The sequence below is a fragment of the Plectropomus leopardus genome, chromosome 2 (genome assembly GCF_026936395.1).
Source record: "Plectropomus leopardus strain MGB_pleo_1.0 chromosome 2, ASM2693639v1, whole genome shotgun sequence".
NCBI lineage: Eukaryota > Metazoa > Chordata > Actinopteri > Perciformes > Serranidae > Plectropomus > Plectropomus leopardus.
Genome location: NC_142177.1, coordinates 29,321,056 through 29,342,484, shown reverse-complemented (window position 1 = coordinate 29,342,484; position 21,429 = coordinate 29,321,056). Strand labels below are relative to the sequence as shown.

The 21,429-nt window shown below is 37.9% G+C and overlaps 1 protein-coding gene across 1 annotated transcript in view; it reads right to left on the bottom strand.

Annotated features, from left to right (window-relative positions):
* ca16b (carbonic anhydrase XVI b) overlaps positions 1-17,722 on the bottom strand; it is a 139,849-nt gene extending 122,127 nt beyond the window's left edge. The window contains exon 1 of the mRNA XM_042507475.2: positions 17,015-17,722. Coding sequence (XP_042363409.2) covers positions 17,015-17,099 — 85 coding nt within the window. The 5' untranslated portion in view covers positions 17,100-17,722. The remainder of the gene's footprint in view (positions 1-17,014) is intronic.
* Positions 17,723-21,429: the final 3,707 nt, after the last annotated feature.

Below are 21,429 nucleotides of genomic sequence, written 5' to 3'. Positions count from 1 at the left end.
AAATGAGGACATCTGCTCAGACCACAGCTCCTCCAAATTCACACACTTGCTTGGCCTTGCTTTCATACATGGCTGCCTGGTGGTTGTCTGCTAGGATATGAAAGTGAGTCCCATTCGGGTCAGTCAACAGTAGACAAGCATACGATGTCACATCAAACTTATCGGAGGCACCTTGGCACCAATTTTATCACCTACATGCAGGAAAAAAATGTACAGCTAATGAGCATCCAGCTACAACAGGGGCAATCCCTGTCTGTCCGTCCAATTGTCCTTTGATTTTCTCGACTATTCATCTGATCCACTTCACACTTATCAGGTATATTACTGAGGACACGAGAAGTGTGGATTGCAGGTTTTTACAGATCTACAGGACATATCATTTAGCAGCAGGGTTTCCCACACAGTCTTTCATTTGTGGTCGCGCGTCACAATCAAAGCTTCTGCCACCACATACTGATTTTATATTTTTGGGGCTGGACAATTCATTATGAACACTGTTGGGATTGGGGGTCGACGGTTTATCAGCCTTGCTAATTATCAGAGCTGTTAATTGGCATTTTGCAGATTATCAGTATAAGCGTTTCATTTCAATGATCAAGGATAAAATTAATGAATGAGAAAGTGTGGGTATTACACTTAACCAACACCAGGGAAGGCAATCTGCAATCCGTGCAAAGAAAATATCAGCATGGGAGAAACGTTTACTGTGTAAAACCTCACAGAGCTATTTTTACTTATTCATTTTTATTTTTATTTTCACTGACCATTACAAAACAAGTTTCTGGAAACTTGCTGTAAATGATGTTGAAAGTTTCAGTTTTGATTGAACATTTGCTAAAGGCATTTAAACAATGTTTTTTCTGGAGTTTGTTATATTCCAAATTCTAAATTTCAACAGAAACGTTTTCATTTTTATTGTAAATGCATATCAGTTCCAAACATTAGTTATCTCTCTCATAAAGTACTAATAATCAGTATCGGTATCACCCCTGAAAAGCCACTATCAGTTGACCCCTAACTGGAAAATATATACTATTCAGTTGGTTATTACAACACATTCTCAGAGCATATTCTGGGCACAAATGGAGCAGCAGAATCGCGCAGTGAGAGCGAAACGTGATTGTCAATTGTGCTTGGTCAAAAAGTTTGCATCCATTTGCTTCTGCAGAAGCTGCTCCTCTAATCCATTGATCTGATCAGCTCTGACCAAATTCATGATGACTGATCAATTATCATTCAATAAAAAATATGGCTGATGTTACAAATGCAATGGGCAAGTTTTTGGACAGACTGTGATTCTAATACAAGGTTTTCATTTTACCATTAATTAAATTCAAGTGATATTCAGTTGCCTTTAAGATTCCAGAGCTGCCTTCATTATCTTAGAAAAAACATCACTTTTCATCTTGGGTATTAAAAAAAAAAAAGATCAGCAACAGGAGTTGTTTTATTAGCTATTAAAAGATCAGAGATATTCACAGTGCCCCCTCAAATATGAGATATTCAGTCAATACCTTGACTCTATTTCCATTTATTGATTTTAATTGAAAATACATGTTTTTTACTTTTCTAGAAGACACAGATATGCTTTTGTTAATCTGTTGGTCTATATTAGCTCTACTGTGGGCCATAAAAACATACTCCGATATCTAGCACAAAATATGCCTCACAGTTATGGAAATGCTTTTATCCCATGCACCTAACAGGGTTCCAGCCATGAGCAAGTGCCTCTTTTATCTTTTAATACTGTTGGTTATGTGGGCCTGCCTGACCTGACTACAGGTTAAGTGATCATTGCACAGTAATGAGGCTATTATGACACTTTTCAAATCACAGACACACTGGAATAAGTCTTTGAATCCCGACCTTTAAAGCAGGACATCTACTCTACATTTCTGACTTTCCTATGATCACAAATCTAGGGCAGCAACTATCAATTAATCTGCTAATTAGGTCATTGATTAATTGCTTTGCTTACAAAACATCAGAAAATGGTGGGAAAAGCCTGTTACAATGACCAACAGTTTAAGGTGATGTCTTCAAATGTCTTATCTTGTTTTAAAAAACGTCCAAAATCCAAAGAAATTCAGTTAGAACAGTGTGATTAAGATCAGCCATCAAATCCTTATATTTGAGAAGCTGGAAGACTGAATTATTATTTGATGGTTAAATTATGATTTGATTATGATTAATTAGTTGCAGAGTTAGCCTAATAATGACTTCCTGTCAATTTTTTCATCGATTAATTGTTGCTCCTTTACACAGATCAGTTAGATCTAGGGTTGCTCCTTATGGCAAAAATCATGAATGATTATTTTGGTCAATACTAAGATCTTGATTTTTTAACAACCCACTGCCTTTGGAAACATTGAACTCTTTTTTAAAAAAAAATATTGCCTATATAACTGTGGATTTTCATGAACTTCAGATATAGAGATATAGAAAAACAAATATGAAAAATATTGAGATAAATAAAAACGAATAATATATAAATCTATATGAGGAGGGGGAGATAATCTGCACTGTCGGCAGAAGAGCCATGAACTGCAATTACTCTGAACAGCATGCACTGAAATGAATAACAGTACAGTAAATTTGAATATATTTCTCAGGTTTTCCCTGATGGTGTGAATAAGCCACCCAATGAGATAGTCTGCACTGGAACCGTTTTTTAAATTGAATGATGATCTTTGGCATTTTCTTTTTCTTTTGTTTGTTTGTTTGTTTTGTCTTCTTTTTCTTTTCTTTTTGCTGCTATTGTCCCTTCTGTGTGTCTGAAATAAATAATAATTGAAATTGAAATGAACTGAAATTGAATTGAGGCTGCTAAATTTGTCACAACAAATAAACTCCCCAAGTCTGAAAAGTTGCTGAATCCAATGAGAAAGTTGCCATGTTGGCAACACTGAACACACAGTGGTGAAGGAAAGAGGAGCGCTACATTCACAACAAAAGATAAAAACGAGAGCATTAATGCGAAACTAAATGCGGCACCATAATTGTTTTTATCTCGATTATCTTAGCTGATGACTGGAAGCCAAATCATAATTCATAATAAAATTTGATTCATCACCCAGCTCTGATTATATGCTATCTTTAGATATGAGAACTATAAGTGCTGCTAGAGCTAAAATGCATGCCCTTACGCTGCCCTCTGAATCATCTTTACTGAATGTAACATACTTGAATCTATCTATTGACAGGACAATTGTAATATTCACATGCTTGAATATAAGATGAAACCTTTTTTTTATGACAGCATCCACTTCCATTTTATCAAGATAGCACTCACTAATGTCATTTGTGCCATTGAGCCTATTCATAGCATTTCATTTACAGCCACGCAGATGATCATTTTGAGAACTGTGAGGCTGTTGAGGCAGAGTGGTTGCTAGCTCCCACCTTCCTCGCACCGGCTGCTATGTGTTGGGACGCATGATCTTTTGAGTCCCTCAGTGATCAGTGGTTACCTGGGGACAGGCCAGCTCCGCTGTGGTAAACACTTGTGTTGTGGGGTTAAGATTCGCAATGACAATAACATACAGCAGCTGTCACACCTACAGATACAGCAGACATGCGAGAATTTGTATGACAGCACAGCTAAAATTACTATTAAAATTAAAATTAAAATTAAAATTAAAATTAAAATTAAAATTAAAATTAAAATTAAAATTAAAATTAAAATTAACTGACTGGAAGGCATTTTAATTTTTGTTTAATGTTCAACAAATTAAACCTGTTGTTGACCTTGTTGTCATGAAAAGTCTTTTCACAGTCTTATAAAGATGAGTTAACTTTTTGGGCCGAGAATTAAACATGTCTTAAATATGAAAATGTAAAAGAAAAAACTTGAAACTGCACTTGTTATAAATGAAGCTGTCCATATCTTACATTTTAACACGATTTTAGCTGGTGATCCACTCACACTCTACTGCTTATATATTATTGGCCCCCTTGAAGTTGTAATGTTTGCAGTTTATTAATCAATGTTCTATTACGTCTTCGTCTTTCACCTTTAAAACAGTATTGCAGTGCAGTCAGTTTTTCAGCAAGCTTTGAAATACTTCACATTTTTTTTTTACATCAATGGTACTATTCAAAATTTCAATGACATACATGATTAAACTTATTCCCACACTGAAAGCCATTCTATGACTTCACTTGGGCTGCAACTAATGATTATTTTTGATAATCGATTAATCGGTCGATTAATCAGATTTAAACAAATAAAAACAGAAATAACAATAAAATAAGCTTTTTTTCTCCCATGACTTTGATCAAAAACAGATTATCATTGACAACAGAGCAAGAGTGCAGAGCATAAACAGACAGTTTAAACATCCCTGAGCTGTCAAAATAATATTAAATTATAAATGACTACAAAATCAAATATGAAACAATTCAAAAAGTAAATGTTGACAGCTTTAACAGCATACCGTTACATTTCCTTACTTTAAAACTGACCATGCCTGTTTTTTTGTTGAGACTTATCATGCCATTAAGCTCTCCTCCTCACTTTCACTTTCGTTTTAGACATTGCGTCATAACTGCCGTGCTTGCGTGCCGTGTCATTGTCCTATATTTTGCAGTTAATACACTTCCTTGTTTTGCATAATGTGAAGTGCTCCAAACTTTTGAAGTTTTGGTATGAAATATCCTCTCTGCCTCTGCCATGTCTCTTCAAAACATCGGCCACGGTGAGTGACGGAATAATTGCGTGACACAAAGAATCGATAATTTTATTTTTATTTTATTATAATTGATTGTAATCAATTATAAACAATTTATCAATTCGTTGTTGCAGCCCTAGACTTCACCTTATTCTTAGACATTTAAGCCCTTATTTCAGTGTAGAGTCAGCTTTTCAGCATTAAGCACTCATCCCAACAATTTCCTCAGAAACTGCTTTCTGTAGTTAATCAATGTTTTCTTGTTTTGTTTTGTTTTGTCTGTGAGTTGCTTGTTTTTATCAGTTGTCTGTACGTTATCACATCTTTGATTGTATTTCTATTATTATATTTTAATCTATTGAATTATTGTATATTTAGTGTTGAGGCTATCTTGTGTCGAAAACAAGATAGCACATCTCAAGGGTTTTTTCCAAATAAACAAATTTTGAGCACACAAAATAAACTGTAATTCAACTGGAAGGCATTTTTATTTTTGTTAAACATTCAACAAATTAAACTATTGACCGTGTTATCATAGAAATTCTTTTCACGGTCTAATAAAGACGAGAGTTGTCTTTTTTGAGCAAGCGTTAAACGTCTTACTGAAATATGAAAATGTCAAAGGGAAAGGCCAAGGTATTCAAATCCCAAGTTAATTAGGGTTCCACTACCAGGAGGGTTTGAATGTTTGTGTTGAGAAACAGAAACATTTGCATTCCCCAAAGGGGAGCATGTCAACAGGATCGATAGGGTAGTCTTGAAACTCCTGTTCTGCCTCTAAAAACTATCCAACTCAGCACATCTTCTCCCTTGGAGGCCTCTGAAACCAACCAACACCAAATTTTCACACTAGCTGCCCCTGTCATTTTCACAACACCACATATTCCTCTCACAAATTTAATTTGGTGAAACTGTTAAAAATCAACAAGTAAACTTTAAGATACAATATATTAACATTAACACCAACCGAAATGCTTTGTCGTCTTTTTAGTAACATGGTTAAACAACAATGACCCCCCTCCATTGTTGTTTTAGAGCTTTCTCTCGAAATAGAGAAAGCTCCCAGGGAGACAGACGAAGTGTGTGAGAGAAACAAACAGAACATCAATCTCATTCGAAACCCAAAGGAAAGAGCCCGGGGACTGATCTCTCAGGGTGTTAACTTAGGGAGGGGGAAAAACGCTTTCGACAAGGAATTAATGAAGTGGGTTTGGCACTGGAGTGGAAGAGTGGATATCAACTCAGTGTTAAACTCAGCTATTCTTTATTTACCACTTGTGTCAAATGCTTATGATGAATGACCCTTAATAGGTTACTATCTCATTATCAAGCCTGTTATGTAGTGAAGTACAGGATGACTCTAGTCTGTACTCCCAAAATAAACAATACATCATCAAACTGTGATGCGATATGTCAAAGCAACCTGCTTATCATGTTTCCCCGATAAAGAGGACATTTTCAAATTCCCATTGCCCACATTTTTCAATGCTTCTATGGATTTTTTAAGCCTACAACTGCCTCATTTACTACTGCATCTAATCATCCCCAAGTCTGGCACCAATTTGGCAAAAACTGCAACATTTTAAGAAATATTTTGGGTATCAGGCTGTAGGCCTGTGACAGCTGCTACTCATCCTTAGCGACAGACCTTTAAAGACTTCCACCAAAGGGTTGAGGGTGATTATACAACTATAGGGTGCCATATTTTTGTCTGCTCTCTCAAAAATCTACATGTAATCTGAAAAAAGGACCTAAATTAGTTCTGCAAACTGATTAAAATAGTCAAACTGGAGATTACAGAACCAACACTTGTGATTAAAACAGCAGCTAAACCCAAAGATAATTTATAGTTTTAAGCTGGCGTGTTAAATTACTCTTCGCTTAACAAAAGTACATTTTCCATATTTGGAGCTGGGCCATTCATTAGGTGTGCTGTTTGAATATATACACTATATCATTCGATTATTAATTGCATCTCACTCTCGAGGCGCAGCACCCAGACAGAGCAGCAGAAAGCCAGGCACGGTGAAAATGAAACATAACCGTTCATTGCCCTCATTCTAAAAATGTGTTTGCATTTGCCTCTGCAGAAGCTGCTCCTCTCTTCATTTAGATCTGATCAGCTCTGATAGGATCAGCTGATCAATTAGCAACATTGTGACTCAAAGTCCACAGAGTGCTGCTGAGGAAGGAAAAACCTTTAGAGTTTTGCCCGCTCTGTGCTTATGGACCCCCAAAAACCTCTGAATTTATGGAGGTTGGAAAGACAGTAACATTAAACACTGTATGGGTGTAACAATAAATCACTCTGGATTGATGCATTGATTCCGTGATCAGTGATCCAATATTATCAATGCAAAGTGAAAACATTGATACGTTCGCCATTTTCAGGATAGGCCTTTACTTTGAAATTTCTCTGGCACGTCTGCGTCACCATTTGTTCATGCACCAGGGTTCAAAATTAGCATCAGACAGCAGTCAAATGCTGGTAAAATATGCAAGTGGCTGTTAGATTTGCTTCACTTACCAGCCAAAAAAACAATGGTAATCTACTGATAGGCTGCTAGAGTTTCGAATCAATCAACTACAATCGAAAGTGGACAAAAAAAAGTTAATTTCCACCCCTGCCAAGCACACCGCCTTCTTAAACATTCAAACAGGGCTAAGCAACCTGGCATCAGGCAGGTTATGGTAAGCAGCAAGAAAGACAATGAGGACCTTCACTGATATTGTCTCATATCAATCGCTGGCCCCTGAACTGAATTGAAATCATATCGGGGCAGACTTTGTGATGTCAGCAAATATCCTACAGTTGTCCAAAGAATCAAAATAGCAGTTAATTTAACTCTAAAATATTGATATTGGCCACAGAAATCTGTCAGACATCAAAACTAAAGAAAAAAAAGGCCTATAAAACCATAACAAACTATGTCCAAATGAATCTTTCCAAAAAATTCACAAAATCATTACGTTTTAAGCAGCCCAATGAAAAGGAACGACAGTGCTAAAGCTTTCAGTTGCATAAAGCAACACCCTCAGGTGTTTCTGCAAAATAAAACAACCAATGCCAAAGATCTAAGGACTGTCAGGTTTGCATGGCGTCATTTCAGTTTCATTTAAGCATTATGTTGCTGTTCCATGCAAACAAAACACTTGTCTGTCCTGGCATAATACACAGTGACTCACCGTAGAGTTGAAGAGCTGGGTAAAGGCAAAATTTAAAGACTGTGGTGACAGCATTATGAACTAAAAGTAACCTAAATGCAGTGTAACAAAAAGACAATATAACTTCTATGTGCTTGAGCACAGGTTAAATTTAGGAATCTCCGCAGCAACTCAAAATGACAAGAACATAAGGTTAAAATTCAATTCATCAAATGAAACTTGACTCTCATCAAGCTTATGTTGCATTCTGCAGAGCACCTCGTGCTTGATAAACATGCACAGCCTAATCCTATATCTCCAGTGATTGTCGCCATAATTCACGACAGGGAAAATCAGCCCGGTGGATGTGATAGCCTACTTTTGAATTTGCTTTTCCTCTGAAAAAGACAATCTTGAATATAGCCCACCGAGAAAAAAAAAAGAGAGCACAAAGCAAATACATGCTCATTTGACCCACAATAGCACAATGCCGGGAAAAGGGAGCCTGAAGGTCCCATTGTGTCTACTCTCCACAGGGCAGCGGTGACTGACAGTCCAGCTGTAAGTAAAGCTGACACAGTATCACATCACGGCAAGATTGTTTAAGGGGAAAGAGGACATGGTGACTGAAGGACACAGGACATTTATTGATATGGCCAAGTCCTTGAGTGCAGCAGTATACGTCCTTCAGCGACAGTGCCTTATTGCCTGGACATTAATCACTATTGTCATGAAACACAGGAAATAAGTACACTGGCTCCCCCCAAAAGCATTTATCCTCCCTTGTTTCAACCAACCTGGTCGAATCCGGTTTGTGTGTGTGTGTATGTGTGTCTGCATGTGTGCGTGTTTTGGGTTGCATGTTGCTAGGACAGATGAAATGATTCGGAGTGAAGTGGCTGTGAGTCATTCTAAATGATTAAAATGCTACTGTGACCAGCTTGGAGTATCTTGGCTGAAAGACCGAGTGAACTCAACCGTACACACCAAGTAATGAAGTGATGACTGATTGCCTTGATTAACATAAGTTATACAAATAAACAGTTTAATCATAATTAATGTCAAATTACTATAATTATCCTTTAAAGAAAGCATTGTTTGCATAATGTTGGGCTCATATCAACTGAAATATGCTGATCCAGAATTAATGCCAGCATCTCCAGGCGGGGCGACCTCGCCAGTAATGCCCTCTGGTCGTTCTGGTTCAGCTGCGGCTCCTGGAAATGGTACGATAGGTATTGATTCTCTTCTAATTTCATTATAACAACATACAGCTAAAGTCATGGAGAAACAGGGTATAGGTATTTATACTCCTTCTTCATCCACTCTGCTGGAGATCAGTCTTTAGCCGTTTCCGGGTATGTATGCATGCACACTAATATTCCCTGAATGAATTTGATACAAGTCTTGTAAACAGCATATTTGGTTTGGATTTTTCAATAGAGCCATGTTGCGAATGTATCATTTTCCAATTAAGACATCTGGTATATGCCATATTATTCAGGTTTTAATAGCATTATTTGGACATGCATACTGCGCATTCAGAATATGCATCCCGCAGAATGTGACACACGGCCTGTTTACGATCAGCTCTGTGCGTCGTCATGGAGACGCTGTACACAAACCAACTTGTCAATAGTTTACAAGGCTGCAGATGCTTTCCAAAAAAGAAAAAAGGCAACATTTCTCCGCAGAAGGAGAATCTCACCTACTTTTAAACTTTAAACATTAAGACTTGGATATTAACAGATTATTGGATATGCCCAAATGTTGCAACACCGACCTTTTTAAGGAGGTGATGTAAAGAATGAAAGAGGTAGGTTGTGTTTGCACGGTAAAATAATTCCGCCGACAGTGTGAAAAAATTCTGTTTTGAATCAAAAAAAGTAAAATGATAAGCGGCTCCAGCCACACTCCTTTATACACACACACACACACACACACACACACATATATATATATATATATATATATATATATATATATATATATATATATATATATATATATATATATATATATATATATACACATACTTTATATTTTTAAATGATAAACAGTTTCTCTTTCACACATCGCCGTGGTCATGTAGACAGTTTTGTTATCTGGTGATAAATTGCAGAGTCTTCTGCCATTTCTTTAATTTGTCAGACAATCTAAGCTTCCCAAATCTCGTCATCTCTCTGTTTGGACATTTTTGTTGCCATTAACCCTTCTTCTACAGCCTCAGATGTTTTTTTTTCAGTTTCACGTGACCCGCATGATAAAAACGTCATCAACACTCACCCGCCCAACACTGGGAATTCTCCGGATAATGACCTGCTCTATCCATACTTAGGCTCAATCAGACACTATACAGACTTTGTACAAGAGAGCTGGCATGCTAAAGTCTATATACTGTCTGATCCACCTGAGTTTCCAACCACTAATAGCACTATGAAGCAATGTTTTTGAGGGCGTTAAAATATATAAAAATGTGTTGAGCAAATATTTTATGAGGAAAGAAAAACACATTTAAATATTTGTTAGACCTCAAGGATATACACAATGCCTTTTGAGTGTCTATTCATTTAATTTCTTATATCTGAAGATGACACCGTGGTGTCAGAGCATTCAGCAATGTTACATCTAGTATGGAAACGCAGAGCAAGTATCCCTTTTTAAAAATTTAAAGATTGAATAAATCATAAATTCTGAAAGTAATACAAGGTTGCAAATGTTTACTTAGACTTGCCCTGGCTACACCAGGGAAATTATGACCAATTTTTCAAACAGCATTTCCCATCAGTGAGGACATTCTGCAACATTAACACTGAACCCGAAAGAAATAATTCACACTCTACTACAAGAAATCGTTTCAAACTTTAAATTATTCTGCAAGTGTCTCTAGAAGTGAGTCTAATTTTTTCTGTCTGCCTCGTCTGCGCTAAAAGCACTGCTTACAGACATCTTTGGGTTACTTTAAATGCCATTCATCTCAAGTAATTATGCTATTTTGAAGCATAAACAAAATTGCTTTTATCAGTGACTACAATTGATGAAGGAACTTGGATAATAGAAGGTAGCTCGTTTTGCAAGCTATTTTCATGCAAATGTGAGACTTTTTCCACAGCTGATAAGTTTGAAGAAAACATGATTGGGTGCTCTTCCCATGCCACAGCGGTGGTCACCGCTTAACCAGCATCACAAGTCACAGCTGTTTTTAACAACAAGATAGCATTGTTGTTTTAAAGTTTATCCAGTCTAATTAGACAGATAGATAAGCTGGTCATTAAATCTGAAAAGCGACAAGCAAAGGATGAGCATCGCTAGCAAAAAGGATAAACAGAGAATTATCTGCACGAGTGAAAAGTGATTACAGTTGCAGTGTTTCCCCATCGGACCATTTAGTGGGTGGCACAGGCAGCTGTTGGAGAGACAACAGATAACCGTGTGCTGAGCTCGTACACAATCGAGACTGAGCATATGTCACTGATGCTATTTTAAAATCAGGAGAAAGCTACTTTTGAGATGTTGTGTGTCAGTACTGCACGTATCGAACCAATTATCCAGAGAAGATACAGGAGAACCTTGATGATAATGATGCCTTTGCCAGCATCAGTGATGTCCAGACAGCTGGCATCCTGCTGGCACAGCAGTACATCAGGACCTCATTAATAATATTAATAGCATGTTCGCTCACTAATATACTATTTGCAGTGGACAGTGATGGTGTTATTTGAAAAGGACATCCTTACAACGCAGTACACACAAGCAAAAATGCCCATTATGTCTGTCAAAAAGTGGAAATTGTTTTTTTTATTTTAATTCCCCAAATCCTGATCATTAAAGTCCTATTGTCTATAGCCACCAATTATTCCCAGGCCGTATCACCAGGCTTTACGCCTTTATTCCTTTTTGTTTAGCTGTCACATAAAATGCAATAATTTCCTCATTACTTAAGTGATGCAATCAAGAGAATTTCTATAATTAATGACAAGCTATGCTTCTCACGGCGACTACAGAGCTGCAGTTCCACCCACACGACTTTAAAACAAATATAACTACAGTTTTTACCAAACTGCAACCCTGACTATTCCTCTTACGTAATATTTTATCTCCATATTATTGTAAAAAGTGACATTTTTGGGGAAAAACACCCTGGGACGTTTGTGTAAGTGAGAAAAGGCATGCAAGACTGCTTTTCTAAACAGGGCTGATCATTTTATATTACTGTTTATTGCCTCTATATATAATACTTGTGATGAAATTCTCTAAGATGTCACGAAAATTAGGCCAATTTCATCGACAGCTATGCCTTTAAATCTGGTATGCACTGATTTAAGAAAGAAAATAATCCCCCTCCATTTCAAATCTTTTATTTTCATGTTAACTTAAGCACCGGTTTGGTAATACTGTCTATGTCAACTCTAAATTTATATTACAAAGATTTAGGTCACCAGCCTAGACGATAGATGAATACGGTTACGTGACAGTGTACAAGTAGTTAAATTGGATTTATCCTTCGCCACCTTGGAGCCGGTCTGCCCGTCAGCCTGTATTGCCCGTTTGCTGCGTGTCAGAGGTCTGCTGAGACATGCCATATGAGAAAACTCAGATGTGTTATGGGCCTGGAAGGCTACTAGTCAATAAAGCTGCAAACTAAGGACGTGGAAGCAGGGAACTGTGGGATTTTGGGACAGAGAGAGGGGGGGCTGACTCAGAGAGGAACCATTCTCCTGTGTTACATCACTGTAACTTCAATATGGAAGATGATTGGTGCCACAAAATAAAGCATCCAATATACTTATCATGGACACTAACTAGGAGTCCCTCCAGATGATGTAATGTTAAAATGAAATTTAACATAAAAGTGATTATACAAAGTAGATAATTAATTAATTATAATTAGATCATTCTTCTAATGCTTTTAATGGAATGATAATAGAGTCACATTGATACATTATTGGGCTATTATTATCAGCCGATATTAGCTTAACATAGACATAGTTTATCCATCACATAACAATGACAAATTATGCAACCATATTCTCCCTTTTTTGCGAGTACTCTATAATAATTTAATGCAATTACTCAAATATGGAAATAACATAATGCCTATTCCCTAATCAATTTATGGTGTGAATTTAATTTTATCAGAATTGAAATCCTGCACTAGTAAGGCTGCACACTTAATCTTATATATACCACAACCACCACTTTGGCTTCACACAATTAAATGAACATGATCAGCTCCAATGCTGACATTTAAAATGCGTGCTCTGCTCAGAGAAAGCTTTGCTACATATCGAATCAAACACTTCCTAAACAGCAAGCCTCCACTTTTGAAGAGTTGTCATACCGCTACGCGTGTGTCTGTTAATCCCCGTCCTTTTACAGTGCAACTCAGACATTAATGACAGCAACACTGCAGCGCTTCACGATTCCATAACTGCTGTAAAAAAAAAAAAAAATTTTTGTGTGTGTGTGTGTGTCCCTTTTTTTAACATTCTGTCCCCTTTCTACATTCAGACGCTTTTGCACGGTTAAAGTAAACTTTTAGACCTGGCGCAATTAACTGTTAAGTTTTACTTAAACTGCAGCTGGCGTTTTCTGCTCCTTCTGTAACCAGTGTGCACTCTGTGCTCCGACAGTATGGTGCAATGCATAACTGCAAGCTATATCTATTCCAAGGTACTGTTTTTGGACATCCAGCTCCAAAAATATAAAATCAATTCAGGGCGGAAGATGTTTTATTGTGGTGTGCTGCCACAACTGAATGATTGTGTAGAAAACTCTGCACCGGTCTTATTTTGAACAACTCCAGAATTGTAGCACAACATGGTTTAAGCACTTATGCTTTATATCATGCAGTGACTTTGAACCTGCTGATGCCATATTTATTGACATGCAAGACACACTTCGTAACTCTAAGCATAAATGATAATAATAATATAAGTATAATTATAATTTATGATTAGAGTTATTTGCCATTGTTAAATCTTATCGTCATTTGGAGTTTTACCTTGTTTATATTTTGTCTTAAGGTTCTAACTTAGCTTTCATTTCATGTTTTATTATGTTTGTGTACAGCTACAGAGTAAACAAACATAATTTTGTTGTACATCTACAATGACAAATAAAGTGTCTCATGTCTTATGTCAGATAAAATCAGTGCTCTGTTTTCTTAAACGTGAAAATGCAATAAAATATTCTATCACTTTCATGAATAATAATGATCTCAATATTGCAATCATGCAGCCAGATGTTTTTATTAGATGGGGACAAATGCAAATGTTCTATATCAGGCATGTCTTGTCCAGCCCTGGGGCCAATCGTGGCCCTCAGATCGATTGTAAATAGCCCTCGGCTGGTTGTTCAAGATATAATATGTGTAGCCCTATGCATTATTGGTTAATAAAGCCAGATCAATTTGCATTTTTCTCTGGTAACCTCACAATGACAGGACTATCACACAGTTAAAAAACAAGTACCAAGTAGGAACCACGCAGGTTGAACAAATGTATTTTCATCAACAGACAACCAACAACGAACAGTAACCTAACATCAGACATTTCCTGCTACGAAGCTGATACAGCCACAGCAAAGTAGGGGTGGAAGAAAATATCAATACACTACAGTATCATGATTTTATGTTTCCTGATTTTTTTTTTTTTAAATCAACACCATAAAACCATACAGATAGACAGCCATGCTGTAATCTGTCTTCATTCATATGACATATTCCTCGGGTGTTACAGAGGCTGTGATAAATACTGATCCTTATGCTCTGATTGCGTTAAAAAAGGAAACATCAAATTTTATGCATAAGGTGGATTGGTCTTTATAACAATTTTCCTTCATATTAGACTTTAAAAAAAATACCACACTATATTAACTTGCCTACAATATTGCAACATATTGTGATATATTGAACTGTGATCTGCGTTGTGGTATGTATTGTTTTGTTAGCTTTTTGCCAATACAGAGTCCTAAAGTAGGGGTGTGCCATATCGTATCGTCCACAATAATACCAGTGTAGTTTTTAATATGATACAAAAACTTCATATCGTGACAATGGCAATATTTTGACTTGACATAATAATGTCATACCGCTACGCACAGGAAAGGCTGAAAAGCAAAATTGTGACTGGCCACAAGCAACTTTTTGAGACATAACGCTCAGAGTAAACTGTCTGCGGCTCTGAGCAGCACAGCATCTTTCTCTCTCTCCTCTTGCACTGCGCGCAGGAATACGTGGCATCAGGTTATTTTGTCATATGCCTGTTCTACAGCAAACCTATGTACGCCCACTTACATACATACATACATACATATATATATATATATATATATATATATATATATATATATATATATACACACACACACACATATACATACATACATACATATATATATATATATATATATATATATATACAGTCATTGTAACATAATAGACTGCTTGTTAAAATACATGCCTGTGTGTGTGTGTGTGTGTGTGTGTGTGTGTGTGTATGGGGTATCTGATCATCAGCACTAAGTGACACACAATCAAGAGTGGAGGAGAAATTGCAGTGCATACAGGTCCTAGTGGATAAAACAACTCTGTCATTTATATGTATATGTATGTTTGTTTTTTACACAGACTCTAAATCTCACTGTGAGTTACAGTCATTGTTTACAAACTTAAGAACTGACAGTTTGTTTTTGTTCAGCTTTTACAAAATATTTGAGGGCAAACTACAGTTATGTTGACATATACCATAATAACACTTGTAATTTTTTTTGCAATTATATTAGTTAATTGCACTGTAGATTATTATAAGGTAACAGTGTTCATGTACAGATGTATTATAGTATGTGTACTGCAAAACATGCATGTGTACTGCAAAATGTGTATTGTGGTATATGTACTGTAGTATGTGAATTGATGTTAGTGTGTTTTCCATGTTTATAGTGTATTATGATGTTTGAAACTGAATATTTTGACACTGTGGAACTGCATGTAAAGCCCAACTGGGAACAAGGATTGAAAATTAGCAATACTTATAGACTCTGTGCAATAATTCTGTATTGGAACGTATGTTAAACTGCATTGTCCCTTTAAAATAGATAATTTCGAATATATTTTTGAAATCAATAATGAAATATTCTCAGTATTTTAGTCCCATTGTCAAGAATATCATTTCTGCAAAAATACCTGGAAATAGTGGGATATTTTACACCCACCCCTACCATAAAGCAAGGAAGTGTTCAGCTGACAGTAAATTCACTTAAAGATGAAACATTGTTTGTCTCATTTTTTTTTCTTCTAATAACCTACATGATGCAAGAAGCAGCTGGCCCCCAGGTATTTTCATATTATCTAATCTGCTCCCCATTCAAAAAAGAAAAATTGGACACCCCTGTTCTAAATAGTATAAATATTGAGGGGGGGGGACATGACCCCTGCGCCCCCCCTGAAATCTACGCCTTTGAACAGCGGTCATCTCAACCTGCCAGCCGCTATTCCAGGACTACGTTTGTGCTCTGGTGGCATTAATCGCCCCTCATACATGCACATCCATCTACGAGCCAACAGCGCTAACTATCGCCCTCATCCTCGTTTCTACCTACACACATGACAGTAAGCAGACACAGATTATACCTCCACATAAACCCCAACTACACTCAGCCTGTAATAAAACTTGTGGGCACCTTATAAACACCACAACAAAACTACAGCTTTAACAGACACAGACAGAAATACTGCTAATTCCACTGGAGATAAAGTAACTCAGTGAATACCCATAAATCACACAGAGTGCTCACAGGAATGTTATATTAGCTGCGTTTCCTGGGATTGATGAATTCTTCAGACACCATGTTGTATGAACAACCAGTAGCTATCGGGTCAAACAGGAGTTGTTTAACGGGACTGGTAAAATGTTTAGCCTAAAAGCAGAGGGGTAGTTTGCGCCATACACAGTCCAGCTGGATAATCAATAACATGCACACACATCACGGAGGCTAAACGTCTCTAACGTTTAACCGTTGGACGTTAAACTCGACTCGGCCCTGTAACCGTTAGTGGAGCCGGGGCTAAACGTCGCCTCTGAACAAAATGTCTTTTACTCGACAACCAAAAGTCGCGTTTTAGCCTTTTAATATAAAAACAAACAGAGTGGACTCTCAGTAGTTATGCTATATACATGAAAGCTAACCCAAGTACTTACCAGGATGACAGTCTTTGTGTTTGGGCAAGGTTAAAAAAAATAAGGATAAAATCCACCAGTAACTCGGTTCCCGTATTCTCCGCATGTTAGATAGCTCATCGAGAGCAACAAGAAGGCAACGGGTGACAAAGTTTTTCAGTCTTTTCTCTTCTTTAAAAAAAAAAATCACATACACACGACCGAAGCTGAGACGAAGTTGGCACAGCAGCCACGAAGGCAGAGCATCAAAGTAAATGGTTAGCGGCTCGGGCTGCAGAGTTTTTTTTTCCTCAAAAAGACAAATTTATTCGCCTCCAGTCCGAGCAGAGGCTGTTTTTAGCTTCGAGGAATAAAACGGTACGCACACTACGGCTGTGCAAAAACAGTTGAAAATGTGTTGGACTCCACCGTGCCTGTAGCGGGCTTCCAGATAGCGACATTCCCGTAGTGTGGAGGGGTCAATCGGCGATCAATCGCTGTCTTTAACTACAGGACAAAAAGTGGTCGAATAATATCGATCACACGTGGTCATTATTAAGCGATTATCCGCGGCGGCAACGTGACGAAGGTCAATGCACAACGCGGAGAAAAGTGGTGCTGGAAATGTCCCATTCTTCCATCCAGGAAGTGGACTAGCGGTCAGGCATGCATGGATATCTGGCTGCTGGTCCCATCCTACAGGACAGGCTGCGTGTGAGAGGGAGCCAGCGGGGCGGGAGCAGCGGAGGGAGGGGAGGCGGCTCCCGGATTTGCTGAATGCAAAATGAGTCGGAACGGACCCAGAGTCTGTTTTTTTTTTCTGTCTGTGATAAAGAAGACTCCAGAAATCAGTGACTCATGTCACATTGTCAAGTCACGAAAGTCCACAATGGATTGCCTTTTTTTGTAATGTTGCGTCAAAAACATGTTGCATCAAACATGATGAAAAACTGTCAAGGCTGTTTCAGAATCTGCACAGGATTGAAGTCGTGTTCAAAGAGAGAGAGAAAGAGAGGAGAAAACAGTGCTAAATCCACTGATTCCAACCCCCATCCAGTCATCTCAGTGTTTTGTTGCTTCCTCCCAGGCCCCATTATTAAAACGACCCTCCTGTGGCCACACAGTGATGTCCCTTTGCCTCCTGCTGGCAAAACTGTGAATGGAATACTTTAGCAGTAATCATCACCTGGAATATCATCATGTATGAGTGTGTGCTGATTGGAGAATTATGCATCCACCGGTGACACTCCCTTAGGTAAATGTGTAGTCAGTGGTGTTCTTGCAGAACTATCCAGCTGGACATTTAATTTGAGGAATCTGATTAAATTTCTCATTTAATTACCCAGTTCTCTGCAGGGCCATTGAAGACAGTCACAAGGGCCCTTTGCTTTTAATGTGGGCCATCTGCTTCCTCTCCAAAATGCCTACCTTTTCAAAGCCCCCACAGCCTCGTGGGCATCCTCGCACGATCCTCCAGGCTGCACTACCTCCATACACACTGCAAAACATTAGTGTGGTCGACAATCCTCCAGACCGGACTGTATTATGACTGATCGAGTGCAATTAACCTGAGCATCAGTTTCTGAATTCAGTTTTGTTTCCTGCCTTGGTCTGTCAGGTGATGTGAGGGAATGGCCCTTTGATTAATCATGCAGACTCCACAAATGTTTCTACAATAGAGCCAGGGGACCCAGGTACCCAAAATGACCCGGCATCAGCATCGGGCCAAATTCAGCACGGTGGAAGAAGTACGTCAGGCTGCATCCGGTTGAAGTCTGAAATTTGGGATAAATTACGCCCCAGAATCAGACCAAATAAACTGGCCCAATTCCAGCTGCCAACACTGCCATCACTAGGCCATCATCCAAAATGACACAAACTAGCATTTGCCCAAATTCAGCACTCCAGAAGAAATAAGTCAGGCTGCACCCAGTTGCCCATCTCGGCTAAGACTCAGGATAATGACGTTCCCGAATCTGGCCAAATAAATGCGCTTGATTCCAGCTGCCGACACTGCCATCACTGGGCCGTTATCAAAAATAGCATGGCAATGCTTTGGCCCGAATTCTGCCCGCTGGAAGAAATAAGTTGGGCCATATATGATTGCCCATCTTGGCAGAGAATCAGGCCAAATAAACTGGCCAAATTGTGGGCCAACACTGCCATCAGTGGGGATTTACCCTTATGTGTAGAGGGTGAAAAGAAAATGTGTCACCAAACCAAGAAAACATCACAAATAATGGAAATAATCACACAAAGTTACCTAAGTCATATTAAGTTTAAGTATATAAATACTAGACTAGGTCACAAACTTATCAGAGTGTTTTCTCAGTTGAATATATAAGTGACACAATTCATAAAGTAGCCGAATGACAGAAAATCAATCTGCATTTTTTGATCTCAAGTTTTATTGCCAAACATTCTCTGCTTACACCTTCTCATTCAAGGCAGTAATTAAAATAGCCAAAGGGGGACACATTCCCCCAATATATTAATTAAAGACAATTAAATGACAATTGCTCTGCCAAGACAGGTAACCTCCAGTGAATTTATGAAATAATAGACAAAGCTACTGTGACATCACCCATTGGTTTGTGGGCTTCCATTCTGAAGCCTCAGGTTTGGCATTTTGGCTGTCGGCAGCTTTTTTGTCGTTTTTTTGGAGGCAGAAGGGACCAAACTTGGAGGAGAGGTTGTAGCTGTAGATGAGCGAGGGGTGGAACTGACTCACAAACTGCAGCAAAGCATCACAGATAACCTGTCAATCAAAGCAGCCACACCCTTAAATATGCATAACTTCAAGACTTAATAAAATGTAAACCGGGGATTTACTCTGTTTTGGAGCAAGCGTCATGTGGCCATTTGATGAAGTGCAGTTTTTGGCACTTCTGCATTGGCTTAATTTTTCAGTGCAACTATGCAGCGCTGTCTGAAACAGTCATTAGCAACATATTCACATACATAAATAAACCTAACAAATTGCTATTTTACAGTATAGTTGTACCTACTTTTAATAAATAATATTCCTATATTATATAAGGACATTTTGAATTTAATTATTTTTAGATTTTAGTTTATCATAGCCGCTCACCCCGATGGATAGTTATATAATTAGACATAGACTTAATTTTCCCCAAGGGGAGATTCTTTTTTCCCAGCACTATACATTAATTATTGGTGAGGGGGGGCAGACCCAATGGCAGATTTTGCCCCCCACTCCATGGCTATACACCCCTGTTCTCATTTGTAAGAACTGCAGCCTTTCATGTCTCATATGACAGTAATAATAGATAAATAGTACTTTTCTAAGTACTCAAAGATAAAAAGGTAATAAAAAGGATTTTAGTAAATGGAATATCTTTTGGTTTTGGATGGTTGCTTAGAACAAAAGTCAAACTTAGAGACGTCACTTTACTGTTTCAGCAAATTACTTTTCACCTAGTGGCATATGCATCCTCGGAAAACAGCCCACAAACAGCAATCAGTGAAAACTTAATAACAGACAGTTCCGAATTAAAAAGCCATGCTTGCATTTGTGGTCATAATGTAAGCAATACGCCACAAGGCTCTGTGATGTACTTTGTGTCTTTTGTGAAACATTGCCTTGCAGCTGTTTTGAAATCAGCCATGACATGATCCAGGCTTACAGCTTTAATAAAAAGGATGTAAGTGTTCCACAATGTTTCTCTCTCTGTCACTCTTTCTTTCTTTATTATTTAAAATTTCCCCAAAAAATTGCATTCAAGCAACACTAAAACAAAGCAGATGGGTGACATGCTCTTCATGAAAAATCTTAACTTGAGAATATTAAAAAACAAAACGCAGTTAAGGAGTTCTTCATCAGATGAGTGTTTGTGTTTGTAGACTAATTTTGCGGCTGCATCTCAGCGCCTGTTGAAACTCAATTTTCTCCCAAACAGTAACACTTATTAGCCTCCCTGCATGCAGTGAGCTGTGAATTTCTAAAACATGTGAAATAAGGGAACAGTATAATTAATAATACAAAGCAGCTGTTGTTGCAACCTGCATGGCATCAAATCTGGAAGTAAAATGCACTTGTGAGTCCGCATTGATTTGGTCAAAGTCTTGCTTTTTTCAGACAGAGCCGCTGCTTTTTTCTGTCTCCGGCAGTTGCCAACACATAAAAGCAATCACAGCCATATGAGTCATGACCATCATTTTTTTTTCTTCTGTCTTAAAAGCATCATGCAAAGCTTCATGCCAGGACCACGGAAAATCAAAGAAACCCTGAACTAGCCTTTGCTCTCTTTGCAGTTTCATAAGGCATTTCTAAAGTGTGCCCTGACATTTGACATTCTAATCTCTTATCGCCCTTTGGGACATGAGACCCTAGAGGCAACCCAACACTTCCTCTGACACTTAAATTGTGCTTCAGATTAAAAAAGAAAAGAAAAGTTGCAATATACATGATTCATGCGAGTCTAGCCATGACACCA